General features: G+C 29.1%; 2 protein-coding genes across 2 annotated transcripts; both read right to left on the bottom strand.

Annotated features, from left to right (window-relative positions):
* Positions 1-1,797: 1,797 nt before the first annotated feature.
* Positions 1,798-6,050, bottom strand: LOC112696936 (co-chaperone protein p23-2). Its single transcript, XM_025749897.2, has 6 exons — positions 5,855-6,050; positions 5,215-5,398; positions 4,308-4,467; positions 2,917-2,945; positions 2,763-2,811; positions 1,798-2,013 (listed from the first exon to the last, which is right to left on the bottom strand). The coding sequence occupies exons 1-6, from the start codon at positions 5,857-5,859 to the stop codon at positions 1,982-1,984; spliced, it is 459 nt and encodes a 152-aa protein (XP_025605682.1). The 5' UTR covers positions 5,860-6,050; the 3' UTR covers positions 1,798-1,981.
* Positions 6,051-17,228: 11,178 nt separating this feature from the next.
* LOC112696935 (protein LATERAL BRANCHING OXIDOREDUCTASE 1) lies at positions 17,229-23,134 on the bottom strand. The gene is made up of 4 exons (XM_025749896.3): positions 22,702-23,134; positions 20,458-20,705; positions 19,624-19,951; positions 17,229-17,668 (listed from the first exon to the last, which is right to left on the bottom strand). Exons 1-4 carry the CDS (start codon positions 22,930-22,932, stop codon positions 17,414-17,416), a joined length of 1,062 nt encoding a protein of 353 aa, XP_025605681.1. The 5' UTR covers positions 22,933-23,134; the 3' UTR covers positions 17,229-17,413.
* Between the last annotated feature and the right edge of the window lie 453 nt (positions 23,135-23,587).

The following is a 23,587-nucleotide window of genomic DNA, read 5'->3' as shown; positions in this document are numbered from 1 at the left end:
TCTCTAATTAACTAATTCTACATTTAAAAATAATACTCTATCAATTCACATTTTAAAAAAACACTATTGCTATTCCAATATAAAAAACAAAGTGTCATTTATTATATGGCCTCTGCATTTTCTTGTACATTTAAATGAAGCAAACCAAAATATTTGGGCTATTTTATTCGAATAAACTTTGTAGACATAAATTGAAAAAGTATTAGAACGAATTTACTGTTTTTAAGAATTTATCACCGTCTTACCTATAGATAAAATGACACCGACGAAAAATCCTCCCAAATTTTACATATTTTTGGATGTTGACTATATATTAACGGGACTCTTCTTTCTTATAACTAAACCAAAATTAAAATTATTCACAATTACAAATAGGACAAGGTGTATTTTATTCCAATCCTATCTCCCTTATTATTATTATTGGAAAATGCAATTAATGTGTGGAGTCCAATTTGATTGTCCTTCCAAAGATCAAACTGAGATCATAATAGTAGGAACCAATAGAGCATATCTATCCTAATAGCCAATAGCCAACATTCTTGGTGTATAAGGCACTATTTTAAATTAATTAGAAGTGTTGATCCGATCTACATATTCCTAATATTTATTCAAATTCGATTCGAAAATTACGAATATCAATCCGATCTGTAAAGCTATCCGATCCAATCTGATTCGATATGCACACTAATAGGATCAGATAACAAATTTTATGTAGATATCCGCATATCCGCAAATTTGTAAAAATACATAAATAAGTAAATATTTTTATGTTTATTGCAACTAATAATTATTTTATTTTTATTATTTAAAAAAACGTTTAATAATATGCTAAGTGTAAACATGTTTAAAAGAAAAAAAATTAAATTTTTTTAATAAAAATAAACTTTTTAAAATATTTTTATATTTTGCGAATATATCCAGGATTTCGAATCGGATCCGAGCTTAAAAATTGTGGATATTGAATCCGATCTAATTCGATAATTTTGTGACAAATCGAAATTTTAGCCATATCCAACACACGTTCACCCCTAATTTTAAAAGTATGTTTGCTAATGCCAAAATATTGTTCTTTAATAATCTTTTTTTTTTAAAGTGTATCAACAATTTGAGGGGTACCATGTCACATACTCAATCTTACCTTTTTGTTTTTAATTTTGGGAAAAGCTAATGATTGAAATTAGTCCAAGAATGTGGTTTAGCAAATGAAATAAAATGCACCACACATCACTTTACTTTTAACTATTATTCTAATATCAATGGTTGAAATGTTACTAAGGCACTTATACACCCATTAATTGTAGGTGCACCCCGAATCAACACCCTGCAATCCTCTCTAACATCACCATATTATAACTTACAACTCATCCTCCACCGGTAGATACAACACTACCAAAGAGGCCATACCTTGGAGCTGAAGGTCTATGGCTTCACCTATCCCATATCTAGTTACCTTGGGAGACTGAGTGATCATGGCAATAAAGTTGACATTAGTTAGCTATCCCACATGTAGTTACCACCACCCTTATCGCCAATGCTCTTTCCCAGTTGACAGGTTCAAGGCAGAGAAGGAGTCAGTACAGAGGAAAGGGCCAAATCCATGCCAGGCCGAACGGAACCATGAAATCTTAATAAGTTTCAAAGTTGAATGGGGTGTGTAGTAAAGGATTCCAGCCTTAAGATTTCTAAAGTTGATATGATTTTGGTATAATTCACCGAATTTTGTTAAAGAAGAAGAAAAGTTAGATTATGTGGAGCATGTTGTGAAATCAGCAAGGGCATGAGAGAAGCCTAGTTAGATACCAGAAATGGTGCCAAAATGTCATAAAAGATCAAAGGTTCTCTAAGTTTTTAGAGCTTTACTTAGGATAATATATACAAAAAAGACAACCATATTAGACTACTACTCCCAAATTTACTTATCTAGGTAGACTCCATCTCCAAGATGTTTCCGTAAATCCATGTTAGAGAACAGTCAGAGTTGCTATCCCCTAGCCTTTTCCAAGTCCGGGAGATCTGCAAATAATTTTCATTTGTGTCAGCTATTAACATGGGAATATAAAATTAATTTAATTTGTGTTCCCGGTGCTTGTGTAAGAAAGTTTTAAACATATATCTAATTATGTATTACCATATTAGCAAAAGTAACAAACTTTGACACCCATGACCATAATGGTCATTAAAGAAAAAACAGTTTGATTTGAGCACCGAGAAATGCTTTTTTTTTTTTTTACACAATAAGTGTATCGATAAACACATAAAATAGCAAATGAAGGGCAGAATGGAAACAAAGAATATGGTTTGATGATGAGATCATTTCCTAGAACAATGATACAAAGGGAAACACATTCCATGAGGCACTAACCTAATTAGGTCAAGGGAAGGTAGATGTATGCAATCTTACCCCCATTACCTGAGGCTATTTTCATGATTTGAGCTTGCGACATCTGGTCAGAAGCTAATAGTAACTTCGAGTTTGGCTAAGGTTCACTCTCGAAGAAAACAAAAGAGAAAATACTTTAAAAAAAAAATTGTCAACTGTGGGGGAAGACTACAATTTCTTTTATATATTGAACAAACGATAGAGATGAAGCAGAAGTCATGCATGTTGCATTATTAAACATGCACCAGAATGCAGAAAGGCGAAAGGTAAAGAAACAACGCTTAGCTGTAGACACATGTCAACCTTACCATCATTTCCGCATGCAATCAAAAGCATCATTTTGACCGAAGTAAAAATACAAGTGGTCAAGTAGATCACTTACACAACATTCCTTCATCCTCATCACTGCTTCCCTCATCCTGACCAACAAACTGCAAAAAAGAACAAGATGCAACAAATAAGATTAGACACCAGAAAGTTTCTTGACCTATATTGCTTAATATTAAAATTGACAAGGAGAGAAAGAAAAAGCTTACTCGAGTATCATCGTCAGATGCCAAATCAGCTGCAAAAATTCAAGAAAAGCTCAATTAGGCAAGCGGAGGTAACCACTTACAATAAGTACTCAACTTAAATGAAAACATCAAGGACCAAACGAAAAGATGAAAACATAGTTGTCTAAGCCATCTGACATGAGAGTCAATAATCAGGATCAGGGGAATGCTCAGATTATCAGAGTGGTGCCCCTGGGGTAGTCATCCTTAGACGCTATCTTTTTTAGGTTTCTGCCATCCAAATCTAAAGTGCAAAAGGTGCCTACTCAACCAACCAAAGTGCCATTTGTACAAGGCAAGGGATCGTACAGCAAGTGAAGTGATAACTTACGTTAGAAGGAGACATTAAAGAAGTACTAAACTTTTGAAAGGGTTTTGATGGGGATCGATTCTTATATAGGTACTACTTACCAGTTACCATAGACAGCATCCAATATTAAACAGTACAAGGTAGTGAGGCCAATATTAATGCACCAATCTCCAAAAATAAATAAATATTGCTGAAGGAAGTGCCTAATAGATGGTTACGTGAGCAATATTTTTCTAAGAATTTCAATATGTTTGGCTAAGCAAGTTTCTGCCGTTTCCAGGTTTACTATATAATAACAGGTTTAAGTGTTTAACCGTATGGGGTTAGAAAAACCAGATGTTGATGGATTCAGTTTTAATTCTGGACTCAGCTACTCTTAATCCAGTTATGGTAGTATATATGTCATTATATTTTGGCTTTATTTGAACATGTAAAGCTTCGAGCCCATTTTGTAATTTTAGAGTTCAGACCATACTTGCACAAATATAACAATAACCCCACTTAACTCAGTTTGCTACCCTTGGTTACGTCACAATGCAAGCCAAAATCTAAGCCATAAAATACCAAGCCTTTTTGCTGTCCTATATTAGTCGAAGTCTAAACGCCTATGAAGCAGCACAACAACAATAAACAGATGAAGCAACTAAGAGAGTAATTAGGAAATCTTCTTTGCAAACATCACTTCATAATCAAGAGAAAAAGTTGGACAAGTTTTAGATGCCTAAAATGAATTGAACATGCAAAGTAATGGAACAGTAAAAGCAAGAAGAAATAATATTCTAACCAAATGTGTCAAGATGAAAACAAATCTATCACAATTTCACAAAACTTAGGATCTTCTGCGTTACCAGTGCAAAGGAATTTTTGTTAAAAAAAAGCTTTCTTAAATTAAAACCTTGGACAAAATTGTAAAGAGTATGAATTATTATAAAGTTAGAAACAAGTTGACGATAAACAGATGCATAAAGATGTAAACTCTTCTGGTGTTTTGATTTAGAGCTAAAACACCGAATAAATGCCAATCAGATAAATCTAGCATCTAGGACAAGTTACGCAATCTTACAAGTTGACTCTTCATCATCTTCATCACACCATCTGTGCCAATCAACCTTCAGGTATGGAGCAGGTTTCTCTTCTGACTTCAGTAGCCTCTTCCACCAACCTTTCTCTGCTTTCTGAACATAGCATAGTATGTTTCTTAAACCAGCTTTAGTTCTGCAACGCTGCACACCGCACCACAACAAATTTTAAGCTAAAACCATCCAAATTTTTCAAAAGCTTGATATTATTTAAAGAATAATACAAAAAGCATCATTGTTTCCATAAAAGCAGCATACAATGTGTTGCAACCCTAAACACCAAAACGACACCCTTTGGTGACCTCAAGGTCACAGGTTCAAGCCGTGGATACAGCCCTTCCCTGGACCCTGAGTTAACGCGGGATGCTTGTGTACCTGGCTGCCCTTTTATACAACCCTTTACTACCCTGAAGTTTATGCAGAAAAGCTGTTAAGTAAAACCATTGTTTGGAAGAACATAACATGTATCTCAAGTTCTCCTAATTGACAACAAGATCAATTTAAAACAATCCATAAGGTTAAAGAAGCTAACAAATACATCAGTTCGAAAGTGTAAAAGGAGTATGCAACACCGCATCTCACTGAAAAATAAATTCTACGTACTATTAATATAAATATTTTTATACAGACATTCAATCATGTGCTACAGCATAGACTAAAACAGTTAACTTCCACGCGACTATCTTATAGAGAAATCACTTTAATCTCCCTGGCAGCACTTGATTTTAAAAAGTTTTACACGTCTGTTAAATTCAGAGATATGTATATATATAGAGGTCCCAGATAATCGGAATTCGAAATGCAAGTGAAAAATAGCCATCCTTAAATCTCTGCATTGTGCTAATACTTAGATAAACACAAAGCATGCAACACAAGAAGTTAAGAGCTCACCTCAGGTGCAATGGGGCCATAAAGCTCTAAAGTGAAGCTGTAAGATTCACCTTGAGCACCAGAAGCAGAGAAAGTAAACAAACCATGAGGCTCACACTTGACAGAGACATCCTTTGCATCAGGCAGTGCCACAGTCAGATAAACCTTGTCAGAACGCTGTGCCCACAGTACTTCAGGATGGCGACTGAATACAAGCACAAAACACAAATCACTTTGTTCAATTGCTAAATCAAAATCATACCATATACATCTATGATTTCTTTTCTTTTATATGGTTGAACAAATCAAATTCTTGACAACAAAGAATAGGTTTATAACATTCCTAAATTCTTTTTTTTTTCAATTGATTTTTTTTAATTCTAACAAATAAAAAGAATGGGGCAACCACATTACAAAGTCTAAAGAAATTACTTTTATTATAAATAAACAATAAAACATAGTCATACACAACAATAACTACAATGGGGGGCATTGAAAAAACCCTGATGAGTCCAATAAGCAATACCGGGATTGAACATAGCTCTACTTTTTCTTTTCTCAAAAGTTAAAAATATTAGGAAGAACAAGAAAAATTGTGATATGAGATTCAGGCAGAGGAGCAGAAAGTGGAAAAAATGAAAGAGGGGGAAGTTAGAAGTACCTCATTTGGTGATGTTGAGAGAAGAATGTGATAGCGAGAGAGAGAGAGTGAGCGAAACAGAGAAAATGGGAGTGGGTGTATCGGAGACAGAGAAAGAAGGAAGAAGTGACAAAAATGGAATATTATTATTATAATAATTCGTTGTGTGTGACGTCAAAAAGCAAGGTCGAGTCAGCTTCGGTTGGACCTTGGTTTCTCTTTCTCTTCGTAACTCGTAAGTCGTAACTCCGTTTGGTAAGCCAGGTGCATTCAACTTCAGCCAATTTTTATTTGGGTTGCACTTCAAAATCCATTATTAAATATACACAATATATTTTTCTTTGATTAATTACTTAAATCGATCTTTAAGAAATTTCATAATAAATATTTTAATTTTTTAAAAAAATTAATATATAGATTAATTTTTAAAATTTTATTTTAACAAATAAGTGTGTATTTGAATTTACGTTGTAGAATTAATTTTGAATAGAAATAAGTTTGTGCCAACATGATTTATATTTGGCAATTTTTACTAAAATTAATTTTGATAAAATAAATATTATTTGAATAATATTAATTAAAATTACTTTTAGATAAATAAATAATTAATTACTAAAAAAATATAATATTAAATTATAATATTATTTTTTTAAAGATATTTAATTTTTTATATTTTTTAGTATTTTTTATATAATATTTTTTTTATAGTACTCTATTTTAATATATTATAATTTTTTATTATTATAATAAAAATTAATATTTATTTATGAAATTAAAAAAATACTTAAAAATTAACAATTTTTAAGTATTTTTTATAATAAAAATTAATATTTATTTATTAAATTAAAAATAATATATAAAATAACATATTTTAGTACTTTTTTAAGTATTTTTAATAATCTTATTTTTATTATTATTTTAGATTCTAATATTTTACAAGTTATATTTTTATTATTATTTATAATTAATTTTTTATTTAATTTATTATTTCTAATAGGAACAATAATACATATTATAAAAAATTAAAATAGTAAACAATGCACAAAAATTAGAATAATTGTTTTAATATTCTCAGTATTTATTTAGAAAATATTATGGAAAAATTAATAATAACTAGCAATAAACCTAAACGAACGTTGAATAAATATTTAAAAAAAAAGTTGCCAAACATCAAAGAAACAGCGATCAAGGCATTAAAACACACCTTTGTCCTCTCCAACGTGTTTCACAAACACACCCTAAATCAGTTTTTAACTTATTTTTTGGCAGAATAATTATTCAGAATTTTGTATTAGTCCCAATAATTTTAAAAACGGATATTTTAACCCCTAAAAAAATTAATATACAAATCAATCTCCAACATTTTTTTCCATCAGACATAATAGTCCTCTATCAATAATAATAATAACAATAATAATAATAATAATAATAATAATAATAATAATAATAATTACACAATAATATTGTACCATAATTTTTTGTATTTTTTGGACAAAAATAATAATAAATTTATTCATTAAATTCTAATGTATGTATTTTTAATATAAAAAGTATATATATATATATATATATATATATAGTCACTCAATAATAATAATAATAATCAATAAAATTATTAGAGAATATTCTACAAAAAATATTTAAAATTGAACTATTTGATATTTTTGTATATAATATAATCAAAAGATGTCCTACTTTTAAAAACATGTTTGTATTAAAAGAAAATGTTTTAATTTGGATTTCAAAGCTAAGTTGACACTATCATATTAATACACTCTTTTTGTTAGAAGCAAATAAGGTGAATAATGATATTTTGAAATCCAAATTAAAATATTTTCTTTTAATACGAACATGATTTTTAAAGTAGGACATTTTTTTATTATATTAAATAAAAAATATCAAATAGTTTCAACCTTAAATTTTTTTTATGGAATAATCTCTAATAATTTTATTAAATATTATTATTATTATTATTATTATTATTATTATTATTATTATTATTATTATTATTATTATTATTATTGAGTGAATATATATATATATATATATATATATATATATATATATATATATATATATATATATATATATTAGAAATATATACATAAGAATCTAATAAATAAATTTATTATTAAAAAAATACAAAAAATTATGATACAGTATCATTGTGTAATTAATAAGAATAATAAAAATAATCATTTTATTTTATTTGGATGGAGGACTGCTATGTCTATGAAAAAAAATGTTGAGATTGATCTGTATATTAATTTTTTTGGGGCTAAAATGTCTGTTTAAAAAATTTTTGGAGATTGGTCTGGATAATTACTCTGCCGAAAAATGAATTGAGAATTGATTTGTTTGCCAGAGTAAAACTTTGGAGATTGATCTGTGTATTAATTTTTTAAGGACTAAAATATCCATTTTTAAAATTTTTGGGGACTAATTTAAATAATTATTCTATTTTTTATTAAGAAACAACAAATTATTCGTAATATACCAAAAAAATATCTAAATTAAATTACATGAAAAACATCTAAATTATATTAAATTAATTTTTAAAGAATTGTAGATATTTCTTTTTTTAATCGGAATTTTTTTTTAAATATTTACATCTTAAATCTCAAGATATTTAAAAAAATCCACAATAGATAAAAAAATTAATTATATCAAAAAAATATCTAAATTATATAGAAAAAAAAAACATCCAAATCAAATAAGAAGAAGAAAAAATGACGGTGGCGAAAGGGACGACGTGATAGAGGACAGTGGTGCGAGGGCGAAGACACGTTATGATGGAGGACAGAAATGCGAAAGGAAGGACATGCAACTCGCATAAAAACTCCCTGCAGCCATTGGCGGAGCTACATTGATAAAAAGGGGGGCAATGGCCCCCTAAATTAATAATTTGTACATACTAAGTTTCTAATTTTTTAATTTGGTCCTCTTATTTTAAAACTTTTTTTCTTCTTAACTTATATTTTCCATGTTAGCCCCTTCTAAAAACATTTTTAACTTTGTCCCTGCTTGCAGCAGCAACGTGAAGGAACACATGCGCAACTTGTGCGAAAACTCCCTCCAGCAGTGACGGTGCAGCAAACTGCAGAACGACACAACGTCTAGAGAACAGCCGGATTATGCAATGAGAGAGCTCCTGACGTTCACAGAATGGTTACTCTATTAAGTTTTTCATGTGTTTAAAAAAGGTTACGTTGCTTAATCTCATTATTCAAAATCTGATTAATCTTAATTATTCAAAATTTGATTTTTTTTTAAATTTTAAATTAATTTTTAAATAGGTTGTTTAAGTTAGTTACGGGGTGAGTTGGTTCCTTGTACTTTCTCTTCTCTTTTATGTTCTTCTTTCCTTCCTCCTAGCTAATTTTTTTTAGAAAATTTAGAAAAAAATTAGGGTACCAACCAACTCTATTAACTATAATGTGGGTTAAAAGCCTAGTAACACACAAAAAAAAAATCTCATAACATTACTCAAACCTAACCCTAATTTGATTTCTCACTATTACCCACAGTAAAAATAAAAAAAAATACAACCGCACCTCTTTTTCCTCTCCTATTTCCAGTAGCTCTGTTGCCAGGAAATATCACCGCCGCATCCAACCATGCCACTTAATCTTTCATTATAAGAAGGAGCCACTACGCCTAGCACCAAAATCGACATCCACAACACGCACGATGGAAATTTTTTGGCAGTGTCACTGTACTGTGTGACCTGACACTGACCTCGAATGGGTGTTCGCCGATGCCCACTTCGCACTTGGTACACAGAATGAGTGGCGCTATAACTATTGTTTGTCACTGATTGTAAGGTAACGCCGTTTGTGTCAATTACCTTTTTCTCATTTTTTTTAAATTCTGGCTGAAACATGTAATTGATGATTAGATATTTTTTCATGATAAATGGATGTTTCTTCTTTGCAGAGATTCATATGTTTTTTTTGGTAGAGATTTGGTATTTTTTGTTACACTTGGATGTTTCTTTATAAAACTTGAAATGTTTTATTTTATTAAACTGACTGTGGGATGTTTCTTTTTGTTTAACTTGGAATATTTTTTATTAACTTTTGGATTTTTTTTTGTTATACTTGGGATGCTTCTTTTGTAAAATTTGAAATGTCTCTACGGTTAAAACATCAATGCACCAAAGCTTACAAATAATAGGCAAGAAGATGAAATATACCCAAAAAAATAGAGCTAATGTTGAAGCCAATTTCTCCCTCTGCAGACCTCCAATTAAAATCTTCACCGTTCAGAATGAAGAACAAGATGTGAAGAATCTACAGTTTAAATTTTACGTCGATCCAACGGTGAAAAAATGAGAAACTGCCGTTCCAAGATTGCTGCTCTGTGTAAAAACGGGAAACCTAATTTCTCTCTTGCGAAACCAATTTCTCCTATTGCAAACCTCCAATCAACATCTCCATCGACCAGAATGAAGAACAAGATGATAGAAACACGCAGTTTAAATTTTAAGCCGATTTAACGGTGAAAAATTGAGAAACTGCTATTTGAAATTTGCTGCTTTGGACAAAAACGAGAATTATTCTGTTTTTCTCTTTCTTTCTCTCTTTTGTGGCTATTCTCTATCACTCTCAATGACCCTCAAAAAATTGAATTAGGGTTATGACACTATAGTGCAAGAATATACCCCCAAAATATTGTGCTTGGGTCTCACAAAAAAAAGAAAAAATCCAACACATATCAAACGATAAAATAGACAACATCACACAACATGACAAATATTGACAAGTGCACTAATATTGACTATATCAATAGTGTTGATTAGTCTTCTGAATATTATTGTATGTGATGTTGCAAACAAAATTTGATTTAATTAATTGAATTTCACTACTGACTAATTAAATAATATAATGCTCCTATATAACAGAATAAATAATTTAATTAAAAAATATAATTTTAGTTTCAATTGACTAATTAAATAATACAATATCACTACATATTAAAGATAACCGACTAAACAATTTAATTAAAAAGATATACTTCACATACACATAATAGAACAAACCAATTAATTAAGTAATTTAATTAAATTAAATTAACATGTTAACTTAATAAAATTCTTTTCGGTTAAAACAACTATAACTTCATATATAACTAATCGTATTCTAATATTAGTAATACTCTTCCAATAATTTGAACAATATCAACCATTTAAATTTAAAGTATCATTCCTAATACATATTCTAATTATTAAGTTAAAATATCCTAACATATACAAACATAGAATTTTTAATTAATTAAATCAAAAAATAATAATAGCTCAACTTTAAAATTAAAATAAATCAAAATATCTTAACACTTCAATAAGTTAACTATTTAAAATAAAAAAACAGACAAACTAACTGATCTTAAAATTTAGAGCCCTAACAATATATTATGTCGCATTTAATCTGTTAATATTTTCGGAGCGCACGTATTCCCAATGTTGAGTCATATAGAACTTCAAAACTTTCCAAAACTTCAAAAAAAAAAAAAAAAAAAAAAAAACCTCAAATGATAGAACAGATCTCGAATGCTATTTTTTTTTTTATAAACAACGAAATATATCTCAGATACTAAGTACCTTAATTCTCTATGAACATATTTCGGTTACTCAGTATTCTAGATACACATTTATATTATATCTCGAGTAATTCTAGTGCTATACATCTTGGTGACTCAATATCTAAAATGCACTTTTAATGATTTTTGATATACAGTATCCGAAATATGTCACATTATATATTTTTTTGTAAATATTTTTTATTTTATATATTTTGATAAATAATAACTTTATTTAATTTCAATAAAAATGTCATGTTTTAAGTATGTGAGTATGTGGTATTAAATAAAGTGAGTGAGAGATAAAAAAAACTTATTTTTTTAAAGAGGGAAGTGATAAATAAATTTTAAAAATTTATATTTTGAATAAATTAATTTTTTTAAAAAATATCAATAAAATTCTTTACGATAATAATGTGGATAAGTTAATTTAAAATAAGATTTTTTATCTTAATTAAAAGAATTAATTTAGAGGTAATGTGTTCATATTTATTATCATTAAAAATTTTATTAGTATTTTTTTTCAGATCCTTAAAAACTTATTTATCATCTTACTTTTTTTAAAATAAAATAAGTTTAATTTGTTTTAGAAAATAATCAATTAATTTATTTTATTTAAAAGAAATTTACACATTAGGCCGGCATTTTTATTTTAATTAAAGTCTGATAATATTTTTATTTTTATTTAACAAATACTTTGTGACCAAATATTTTCACTAGTCAAATCTAATTAAATTATGCATATATGCTCTACTTCACTTATGGATGTCAATGGGGCAGGGGTGGGGGCGGGGGCGGGGGATGCCTTCCTGCTCTCTATCCGCACCCATATTTGTTCTCCGTTCCTGTTCCTGTTCTCCGTCGTGGAAAAATATTGCTCTCCATTCCCATTCTCCAAGAGTCCCACGGGGATCCCATTCCCCATTCTCTATCCGCGAGTCAGAGAACAGAGCAATAGACGAGGTGGGAGACGCAATAACAGAGAGAAAAATAGACACGAAGACATATTTACGGAAAGGGACGCCACAAATAGAGAACACGATGCAGTGAGGGTGATGGCACCGTTAGGTGTGACGATGCGATGAGAAGGGAGAGTGGCGAGGGAGTGGTTGCAGAGATGTTGGATGGAGTATAGACAACGTTAGGGATCTCTAAATTGAAGAAGGTTATGCAAATGAGGATTAGGAGGCGTGTGTGTGTGTGAAATAACTAAAACACATATATGAGAAATAAACTATTAAGAACAATTCAGTAAATTTATAAATCTCAGGTATTAGTGGGGATGGGGCGGAGATCCTCGCTCAGGTCTCCACGCTTGACTTGGAAGAATTTTGCCCCCCATCTCCATCCCCGCAAAAAAATTCCCCACAGTCAGATCTCTATTCGGGACAGTCTCTGCAAGAATCCCCCGTCTCGGAGAGTCTTGCCATCCCTAATTTCACTCATCTTTTCTTTTTCATTTTTTACTTCTTATTCCTTCTTCTTATGTGTCTTTTTTATTTATTTGTATGTTTATTTTTTTTAATTTTATGAAGAAGAAAGAGAATAAAAAAGAGAAATAAATAAAAAAACATAAATTCTATATACAAAATATAAAAATTTTAAAGATAAGTACAACTTTGTTTGAGAAAAAATTTGAAGAAAATATAGATTTTTTATTTAAATTATTTAAATATAATATTACGAAATATAAAATCTGTAGAGTATTTATGCATTTATATAAATCTTACATATTCTGGGTATAGAATAATCAAAACCAATAAAACATAATTCGAGCATTCTGTATTAGAAATACAAATATTTTAAAAATTCGTGCATAAGTCGGAGACACCGAATCTGAAATACAACCATAATAAGTATGGTGGTACTATATTCGAGATATGTGCTTAAAAAAATAGGGGTCTTTACATTTTAGATACATAATAAAAAAATTTATATAAGTAACTTCTTAATTCTAGCATTCACCATACCACATCCATCTTAATTCTATCTATTCTTTTTTTTATTTTTTTTCTCAAAAAATGGTTAGTAATTTTTTTTTTGTAATAATTTATTCCAATGGGATCATTAGAAACGATGATGAGGGAGTAATATTTGAGTGCAATTCACCTGTGATGCTGTACATTTTTGGTATTGATTTTCTAGATGCACTTAAGAATGTTATCTTGAGCAACATGGGAACAATCGATTCGAAGGAGATTGACCAAGTAGCGTATAGATTCTTATCAGCGCTGCATAGTGGAGGTTTTACTAATAGAACGTTAGGTTGAAGTCGATAAGCATGCCAATATAATTTTTTATGTACATGTAGACTAATGCCGCAACATGTGATGGAGTTGTATTTCATGACATGTTTTGTGGCTTTGGGCCATTTTCTTCAATACCCCATACAGTCTCGATCCCGGCGAGGCCAATTCACTTCGTCAATTTAGGGAATAATGTTGATGTAGAGTTGAGCGAGTCTTTCAGATTTCGTTGTCAACTTCGGGTCTTCCAACAATAGTGAGTCGTCTGGAGAGTATGTACCGGATACACCAACTGGTGGAGGTGTTCGATTTCTTCTTCTTCCCCTGTTGCCTATTTCACAGTTATCAGAAGTTTCAAGTCATTATCACACTCTTAACTTGCATGTGATACAACTAGATCCCTATGACAACCGTCTGCAACTATCAAAGTTCGCTAAAAGTGGCAACCATATGAGGGGGACAAGGTTGGCTGACTTGTTTGTAAACAAGTATCTCCAGATCAACATAAGTAAATAACATCTGGTATACTGACGAAGAGTAGTTGCATCAGCCCCTGGTAGAATGTAGGCCACTATGTTCCTGAGCCAAGTCATCTTCAGTTCGAAATTTTGGTTCTTGTTCTCAGGTTGGGGTGGAGGCCTATCACCCAGCAAATTTGCAATTCACTGCCGTGTGGGATGTCCATGAAACTGCTGAAAATTTTTGGTGCAGCTACATCTTGGAGTGTGATGGTGACTTCGCCCCACAAAAAGTGAAAATTATAGGTCTCTAGTCTCCACCACTCCATAAATACAGAGAGTAAGGTGTTGTCGAAGATGAAATCCCTTAACTCTACTGCATGTCCAAAACCAACCTCCCTGATATAAGGTAGTAGCACCTTAGGCAACGGGAAACCCAAAGTCACATGACGTGCCAACTGCCAAGAGCAACCAAAATGACTGTACAACTACTATTCATTAGTTTTCTAAAATTTATTGTCTATTGCGTTTAATATTACTTTACAATTAAATAATTACAAATATAACTTAATTAAATTTAAGCATAACTCATTAAATAATTTAATGCATATGAATATTACTATATATAAAAGAATACATTATTTACTCAATAATATAATTTAATTAAATTTAAGCATGGCTCATTAACAAATTTATTGCATAAAAGAATATATTATTTAATTAAAAATAACAAATAAAAAATGTAATTATTTCATATATATCAAATTCTAATATTCCACTCTTTCACCAAATAAATATTAAACATCTAATTAACATATAAGATGGTATCAACTAAAAACTAAATAAATCAAAATAAATGAACTGATTAAGACTACCACATTGTTTGGATTGAGGGATTTTGAAGGGAAAGAAAATGAGAGGAAAGAAAATGAATGGAAAAGGAAATTTTTTGTTGTTTAGATGAGAAGAGAAAATAGAGAAGAAAGAAAAAAATAGTGTGGGATCCATTAAATTATTTTCTCTCCACAAATGAGAAGAAAATGAAGAGAAATGGGAGCAATATGAATAAAATTACACATTTACCCTTATCATTAATAAATTATAATTTACATATAATATATATAAGGGTATTAATGTAATTTTATACTATTATGATTTTCTTTCTTCTCACTTTTCTTTCCATCCAAACAAAAGAAAATTTTCTCTCTATTTTCTTTCCATCTATTTTCTCTTAATCCAAATAACATACAAATAATTCTACTTTTCCTTCTATTTTCTTTCCACTCATTTTCTTTTCTCTAGCCATGTATGCTTTTAAAATTATCCAAAACTATAAAAAATGAAAAAATGAAGCCAAAAATCTTGGCTACACAAGTTTTATATAGTGTTTTAATATATCTCGAATATTGTGCCGACTTTTTTACTAAGCATGACAGTACCGATCATTCATTATTGAGCATATTTCAAGAGCACTCAAGTTGTGTTTTGTTGAGTTGTTTCATATTTAGGATATAGTGTATCCGAGATGTGTATTTAACATGATTTAAAACATTATACTCAAGATATGAACTGTTTTAAATAAACCTAAATAATCTACAGATTACACATTTTTATTATATTTAAATAATTTAAATAAAAAAATTCGAAATTTTATTACAGTAAACACAATTTTGTAAAGAAAAATAAATGAATAAAACATAGAAATTTATTGACGATAAACATAAATATTTTACAATAATAAACCCAGAAAAAAAAATCATACTTACATTAATTGATGAGTATAAAATACTCAAAACAATAATGAATTGAATATTAAAAATTAATGATAAATTTTACAATAATAAATTCAGAAAAAATCATAATTAAATTAATTGATAAGTATAAAATACTCAAAACAATGGTGAATTGAATATTAAAAAATTAAGAATATTATTTGTACACCAAAATTAGTTATTAAATTAACTACTAATATATTTGTGTATAAATATATATGTGATTTTATTTATTTTTAATATATATTTATATTTTAATATATATACTAATAATTGATTTTAATATTTATATAGCATAATTATTAAAAAATAATAATAAATTTTCATTCAACCAGAAGCTACTTATTAAATGTGCAAATAGACGTCTACTAATATTTTTCAAGGGCTTACAAGTGGACCACAACACTTATAAAAAATTGTATTTTATAAACCATTTTAAAATATAAATTACAATTAAATAAGAGATAAAGTTAAAAAAAATTACAAACCTAAATTTTATTTAAATTTAGTCACACTTCTATACTTGTGTTTACTAGACAAACATAATTGCCACTCAACCAAATTTTGCGGTGTAGTACTTTATAGTTTATACACCTACAAACTCCTCACCAATATTGTTAGAGACGCTTGTTCTAACCAAATTTTAAAGCAATTCCATCTTTACTTTTGAAGAATAATTGCTTCCTAGCTGATGGAACTCTGCCTAGTTTTATTCCCTAAAATTCAGTTTTCTGATACAAGCAACGTCAAAATATCGTCGAGAAATAGGGGATGACAACGGGACGAATAGGGGCGGATTTTTACTCTATCCGACCCTTCTCTGCTGTACAATAATCTGCATAAAATCCGCATCACTCCTATCCGCAAATAGTAAAAACTTGAACCTTAACCCACTCCTGCGGATACCCGTCCCGCCCCTATTCGGCCCTATAATTATTAAAATTCAATAAATAAACTTAAATTTCAAAATTTATATAACCATTATCACATATATAACATAAATTAAAGTAAAAATTTAAATATAATATAATATTATTAACTATTTTACTAATTATTTTACATATATTACATATATTATATATTAAAATTATATGTATTATATATATACCGGGGTGGATAGAGGCGGGTATTACCTAAACCCGACCCTGCTCCACCCCACACAAAAATCCGCCCCGGTGCGGGGCAGGTAATTACTCACCCCAAGCGGGTAAGAACAAGGTGGGTACCTGCAAGTTCGGATAGTGTTGCCATCTCTATCTAAAAATCACATTTGATTTTAGAATTATCTATTAAAAAATATTAATTTTCAATGAATTAAATAAAGTAATTATTTAGCATAATATTTTCTTTTAATATAGATATTTATTAAGGAAGTATCGAGCCATTATTCAAATCATTCATCCTCAAAACTCTTTCCAAACAAACACAAGAATATCAAACTTTACATACATTGAATTCGCAGATCCATAAAGTTACAAAATTTGTGTGTTTTCTTGTTCTTTATATATAAGACTTAAATTAGGAAAACTATTCAGCTTCACATAGTTGAATCTTGGAAGCTTCAATTGCTCTTTTTCCTTTTTGGTAATATTGGAAGAAGATATTGGTATAATTTTTGACTGGTGTGTATGATTTTGGCCTTGACTCGTTCACTAACTGCTCAATTGGTCCAATCTCTTTATCTGGATCTGGAGTGAAGAACATGGCTATAGTAAGCCTGTCCTTTTCTTCATTTACAACTACTCTGTGGATTGGGCTACGAAATATTCCATTACTCATGATCTGTTCATTATGTTAAGCAGACTATGTTAAACTTTTTCTTTACAAATATCAACAAGGCTTAAATCTGAACAGGCAAGCAAGTACATCATCATAAACTAGTAAATTACCAATACAAAACCCCATCAGCAAGTAGGTGTAAAATGTGATCCTCACCGTTAATTTTATAAGTAGGACCAAGAATAAATATAAAAAAGAGAGTAACGAAAGATTAAAAATTATACTTTATATTTTTAATTTTTTTTAACAATTGAGAGGATCGATTCTCCTTTAAGACAGAACCCAAGCAAAAAAAAATTACTATACAACTAAGAATCAAGGCTGCGTTTTTTATTGTCTCAAAACAGCGCAGACAGACTCAATACTTTTGATGCTGGATGCCAACTGCCAAGGACAGTTTTCATTTTCAGCGATTTCTGTCTTTAAAATTTTGTGAACAAAAAAACGAGATCAGAGGTTGATATTTTATTTTTTTATGTATTATTTTTTATTCATAAAATTTTAAAAACAGAAAATACTAAAAATTAAAAACACAACCCAAATGTACCTTCAAGTTTGGGTACCGTACTAATGCACAACAGAAGGGACAAAAAATTTGTGTCCCTCCATAGTGTGACGGACCGAAATGGAAAAAGAAAAAAGACTAGTTTGAATAAACAACTTGATTAACCTCTTTTAAAAAAAAGAATTTAAAATATAAAGATTTATATTAAAAGTAGCTTATATATAAGTCATTTTATATTTGGTTTTTTAATCACAAAAATGCTTGTTTTAAAGGAAGAGTGATAAAAAAAACTTTGTATTACAGAAGAAGTCACTTTTTTTTTAATTTTTCTATAAAATCACTTTAAATAATTTTTTAGAAAATCGCATGTTAATTTTGAAAATTATATCAAACATTAACTTTTCATAAATTAAAAGTTAAGAAAAGTCACTTAAGTTGCGTCTGTTTATAACTAAAGGATAGGATGTTGAGATATAGACACAAAGACACAAAATCATATTTGACTATTTGGCAAATGAGACATAAAGAGAGACATTGTGTCCTGAAATACTAAATATTGTATCCTTTTTAACAGAAATGACATAGAAATACTAAACAGAAACACAACTTATTTTATTTTTTCTTTTATTATCACTATCAAATTTTTATAATTATATTCTTTATCATTTTATTTTTTATTCTAAATTTTGTATGAATGAAAAAATAAAAGTAAATTAGACTTTTTATTATTTGTTCTATCTTATATTCAGTTCAGTATCAAACAAAATACAAAAACATTAATTTTTGTGTCTCCTTTCTTTTTGCCATATTCTCGGTATCTTTTCTTAACCTATTCTTAAAACCAAATGTAGCCGACATATCCAAACTAACCCTACTTAGCCTATTGATGAAATTGTTCTGGCATGTCTTCATTCTTTTGTTATAATATTCCTACTTTACCCCTTTAAAAGTTTCTCATTTTGAGTGATTAAGTCCTATCTATTATAAGTTATAACCAAACACGATACCAAGAGACTATCCCGGTGAAAGAACCAAACTAATTAGCCTAAGAGCATCTCCAATGTAATAGAGTGCTTTTGGAATTTTAAATTTGACATGTACAGGAAGTGGATTATTTACAAATTTTTCTTTGCATTAGAGAGAGATGATTGATGAAATGAAATGAGATTAGAGCTGAGACAGTTTCACTTTAGTAGAGAATTATTTAAATTTTGTCACCTTGTATAAAGTTTAAATTGCATTGAAACTAAATATTAGAATAATAAATTTCACATTTAATCTCAAATTAATATTTATAACATTTGGTCCTACAAATATGAATGTATCTAAGGACACATAGTCTAGCTACTACCCATGTTCAGCCGCCTATGTTAACTCAATCACTTACTAGTAAACATGAACAAGCTTTGCCTAATTCATAGTAACAAAGAATATAGGATGTGAGAGTTGTTACCTCTACTTGATCACCAACATTAATTAGGAGAGCATCAGAGATGATGGGAACTTTGAACCAACGATTATCTTTGAGGACTTGGAGGCCATCAACTTCTTTATCCTGCAAAAGATAAGTAACAGTTGATCCGTCGGCGTGCGGCTTCAGGCCGAGGACATGATCCGCCATAGGACAAGGAGGGTAATAGTTGAATCTCAAGATCATTGTATCTTTGTCTCCGCATTCCTTCAAGAGACGGTACTCTTCCAAGTTCAGTGACTTTGCCATGCCCTTCAAAATCACTTCGTTTAGCAATTTTAGCCTTTCAGTATACTCTATTACAGTTGTCCTACATCATGACACCCATTCAAATTAGGGACAATTATGTCTACCTAAAATATTTTGTATCCCATCCCTCGTTACAACCAAACAAAGTATATAAGAACAATTTTAGTAGAGTAAACTACCATTTCTATCCATAGAAGTTCCGAATATTGACAAATCTACTCATGAATAAACAAAACTAATTTTGTACTCATGAAAAATGAAATCTGTCATTTCTACCCATAAATAAAATTAACGTTTGGGCAATTTTATCACATAAAAACCATCTTTCGTAGGTACAAAACTAATTTTGTTCATTCATAGTTAAATTTGTCTGCATTTTAAAGTTTTATGACTAGAAATGATGGTTTACTTTTTCTATCTCAGAGTCACTATCTATGGTTCGTATAGGTGTCTTTGGGAGAGGCAAGAATGGGAGTAAAATTTTGATAATCTACCTAAATTGTAAGTAACATATGGAGCTAATCTACCAAATTTTTTGTCTTAATTTTAACTCTACATACAATATACCTGAAATCATTGGGTTTTTCTGGCCAGACTTTGAAGTTTCTCTGTTCTTCAGGCTGCACTTTGAGGTATATTCTGTCTGTCCAATCAAGCTTTTGATCTCTGAAATATATAATATCACTTCCATATCCTTCCATGTCATTTGGTTTCCTTGCATATATCATTTTTTCTTCTTTTGGAAGTTCAAAAAATTGCTTTGAAACTTCTCTAACTTTGTCAAGAAAAGAGCTTGACATTCCATGGTTTATTGCCTGAATCCCACAAAACAATTACAAGGCCTATTAAACACGTAAATAAAACGTGAATATCATCTAGACCCAAAAGAAAAAATAAAAAAGAACAAATCAAAGTGAATATCATACTTGCCATTTTCAGAATGAAAACGGATGGATTTAGTTTTTTATTTTTAGAATCTTTTATTTTTAAAACTTTATATTATTCTAAAACAACAAATACTGGAAACAAGATAAAATTTGCACAAAAAAAGTTATTAGAAATTCTAATTCATTCTCCTAATTTTCAAATAAAGAAAGTTAAAAAATTTTATCTTTTGATTTTTTTTTAAATAACATATATATTTAAATTTTTACTCATTTAAGCATTAAGAAAATAATTAAAGAGCGGAATTAAAACTTCAAATCCTTACCCCAAATTAAATTTATTTCTAAAAAACCATTGTTACAGCATTCTCAAATTGTTTTGATTGGAGCGTAGAAAGACTTATAATTGTATATACTCCTATTTTAGAATAACATTTTTTACATTAATTGTGATATTGTTCCCCGTTTCTATAACAAGGCTACAAGAAATATGACCTGTGGGTACCTTTTTTTTCAAATCACGTTCAAAAAGTGTAGCCAAAAAGTAGTGATGGTGGCGTTTGTTCATAATTTTGGCCACACTTTTCATGTTAAATTTCGAAAACGTGGCTATTAATAGTAATTGGCACCATTTCGAAACATGGCCAAGTTTTTAAGAAATGAAATAATTGCCTGTGAACAATCATTTTGTTGTAATCACGGTGAGTTTAGTTTGTATTGTATTTTTTATTTTAGAATTTTTTGTCTTTAAAATTTTGTGAACAAAAAAAATAATAATAACAATAAAATCCTATTTTTTATTTTCATCACTTAATTTTACTTTTTTTTTTATGAAATCCTAAAAACTGAATATTAAAAAAAACGAAAATATAAACTAAATGCACTCTAATTTAAAAAAAAAAGAATATGTTTCATATTTTGAAAAAAAAAACAGTACCTATTATTTCGTAAAAGTAATAATCTATATATAATTTCAAATATCATAGATATAATTATATATATCATCTTTATTTTTTTTATTTTCATAGCAAACAAATTAAACTAATAGCTTCGGATAATAATTTTTTAACTTTTAAATTTGAATTTTACTATTCATTGTTCTTTAAATACGTATATTGATATCAAAATATCTCCATTAAAAATCTTAATGTATATCCTTAAAGTATTTTCTAATTTCTAACAAAACTCTTAAAAAATGTGTTGTCTATATTTTTTTTTTCTTCTTTTTGCTTTATTTGTCTCCATATAATCGGATATGAACTCATATCTACATGTGATTGAATATGTGTAACCACGCTATCAATTCAAGTTAGTTATTACAAATCTATATTCTTTCTCTAAATAAACCATCTTTTTTCCCCTCTCTAAATTCACTCTCTAGAACCAAGTTTTGAACCTTGACAGATTAATGCCTACTACAAATCACATTCTTTGTCTAAATAAACCATCTATTTTTTCTCTCTCTAGAATCAATTTTCAAACCATGGCAGACAATTGCTTCAGTACATCAGTTAAGTAACATACTAACATCTCATCAATTATTTAAGTAAAAGTGATTAAGTGACTGTAATGAAAAAACAAAATATTAAAACACTTCAGATCAAAGGAAAATGAAATTAAAACACTAATAGGCTTCAATTCAAAAAATAACTAAATCAATACAGCTTATTTATAACCACTTTCATCTTAATCCCTTGTAGAAAAATAAAAAACACGGAATATTCAAGCTCATCTAAATTTTATTAAGAATTGAATCGTCAATCAATGAGTTGATGCATATTACACAAGACTACTCAACTTTAATAGTTCGCTCATAACTCAATGATTTCTTTAGATAGCACTAGAAAAATAGTAGTTTTCCTACTTGATCCATATTAGATATTTTATTAGATCAGAAGAGGAAGTCCTGTAGAAAGAGAAGACATACCTGAAAGCAACCCCAAGAGGAGAGTGCATGGTGGAGTTTTGTGAGCTCGGAAGGAGAAGTGAGGAGGCTAAGGTCAATGACTGGAATACCCCCGGAATCAAGAGCATCGCGAAAGCCAACACCACCTTCGTTGTAGACATAGTTTGTTTGAACCTCTTGGGAAGTCAAAATGAGATCTTGAACGAAATTGCCAAGTACTACTTTCTCCACCTCTGAGTTTGACTCTGCCATCTGATGCGAAACAAGAAGGTGCGTAGGTAGGTCAAAGAAATAAAAGCATTGAGGAAAGAAAACAAACCATTGTTAGCCTTAGCGGTGGTTGCCTTCATATAGATCATTAAATAAAAGTGCGGAACAACATCCTTTTTTAAATACTTTTTATTGGTGTTTGCTTCGTATGACTATGAATTACCACCTCCGTGAATTTATAGGTATCATATAAAAATACGACAAATAAATTATATTATTCACATCAGTATTTAATTTTTTTAAAAAATATATATTATATTATTATGTTTACTAAAATAATTTTATAATTTAATAAAAAATAAAAAGTATTTTTTTATTTAATTTTATAAAAAATCTAAATTTTTTATATTTGACAAAAATTAATTTTTAAATTAATCAAATTTCAAAATTTAACTTATTTTAATTTTATACTTTTAAATTTTAAATAATTTAAAAAACAAAACAAAATCATCTAAAATTTTTTTTATTTTTTAGAGTATTTTAATATTTTTTTATTGGATTCTTACATCTTCTTTGTCTCTTTTACATTACATTTATTTCTACTTCTGCTATTATATCACTCATTTTAAAAGATTTATTTCCTTAAAATAAATAGTGTTAATAGCAAAAATGGAAGAGACATAGAATAAACAAAAAG

The sequence above is a fragment of the Arachis hypogaea genome, chromosome 6 (assembly GCF_003086295.3).
Source record: "Arachis hypogaea cultivar Tifrunner chromosome 6, arahy.Tifrunner.gnm2.J5K5, whole genome shotgun sequence".
NCBI classification, from domain to species: Eukaryota; Viridiplantae; Streptophyta; class Magnoliopsida; order Fabales; family Fabaceae; genus Arachis; species Arachis hypogaea.
The sequence above is the reverse complement of the archived record's forward strand: the minus strand, read 5'-3'. Positions and strand labels throughout refer to the sequence as shown.

Bases quoted from the DNA above. Each gene is read 5' to 3' on its own strand.
- LOC112696935 (XM_025749896.3), bottom strand. From the start codon at position 22,932: ATGGCAGAGTCAAACTCAGAGGTGGAGAAAGTAGTACTTGGCAATTTC. The intron at 20,706-22,701 runs GTATGTCTTCTC...TGTGGGATTCAG, and splicing joins CCTCTTGGGGTTGCTTTCAG to GCAATAAACCATGGAATGTC. The intron at 17,669-19,623 runs GTAACAACTCTC...CATAATGAACAG, and splicing joins ATGTTGGTGATCAAGTAGAG to ATCATGAGTAATGGAATATT.
- LOC112696936 (XM_025749897.2), bottom strand. The intron at 2,946-4,307 runs GTAAGATTGCGT...GAATTTTTGCAG, and splicing joins AGATGATGAAGAGTCAACTT to CTGATTTGGCATCTGACGAT. The intron at 2,812-2,916 runs GTAAGCTTTTTC...TCTTTTTTGCAG, and splicing joins CATCTGACGATGATACTCGA to TTTGTTGGTCAGGATGAGGG.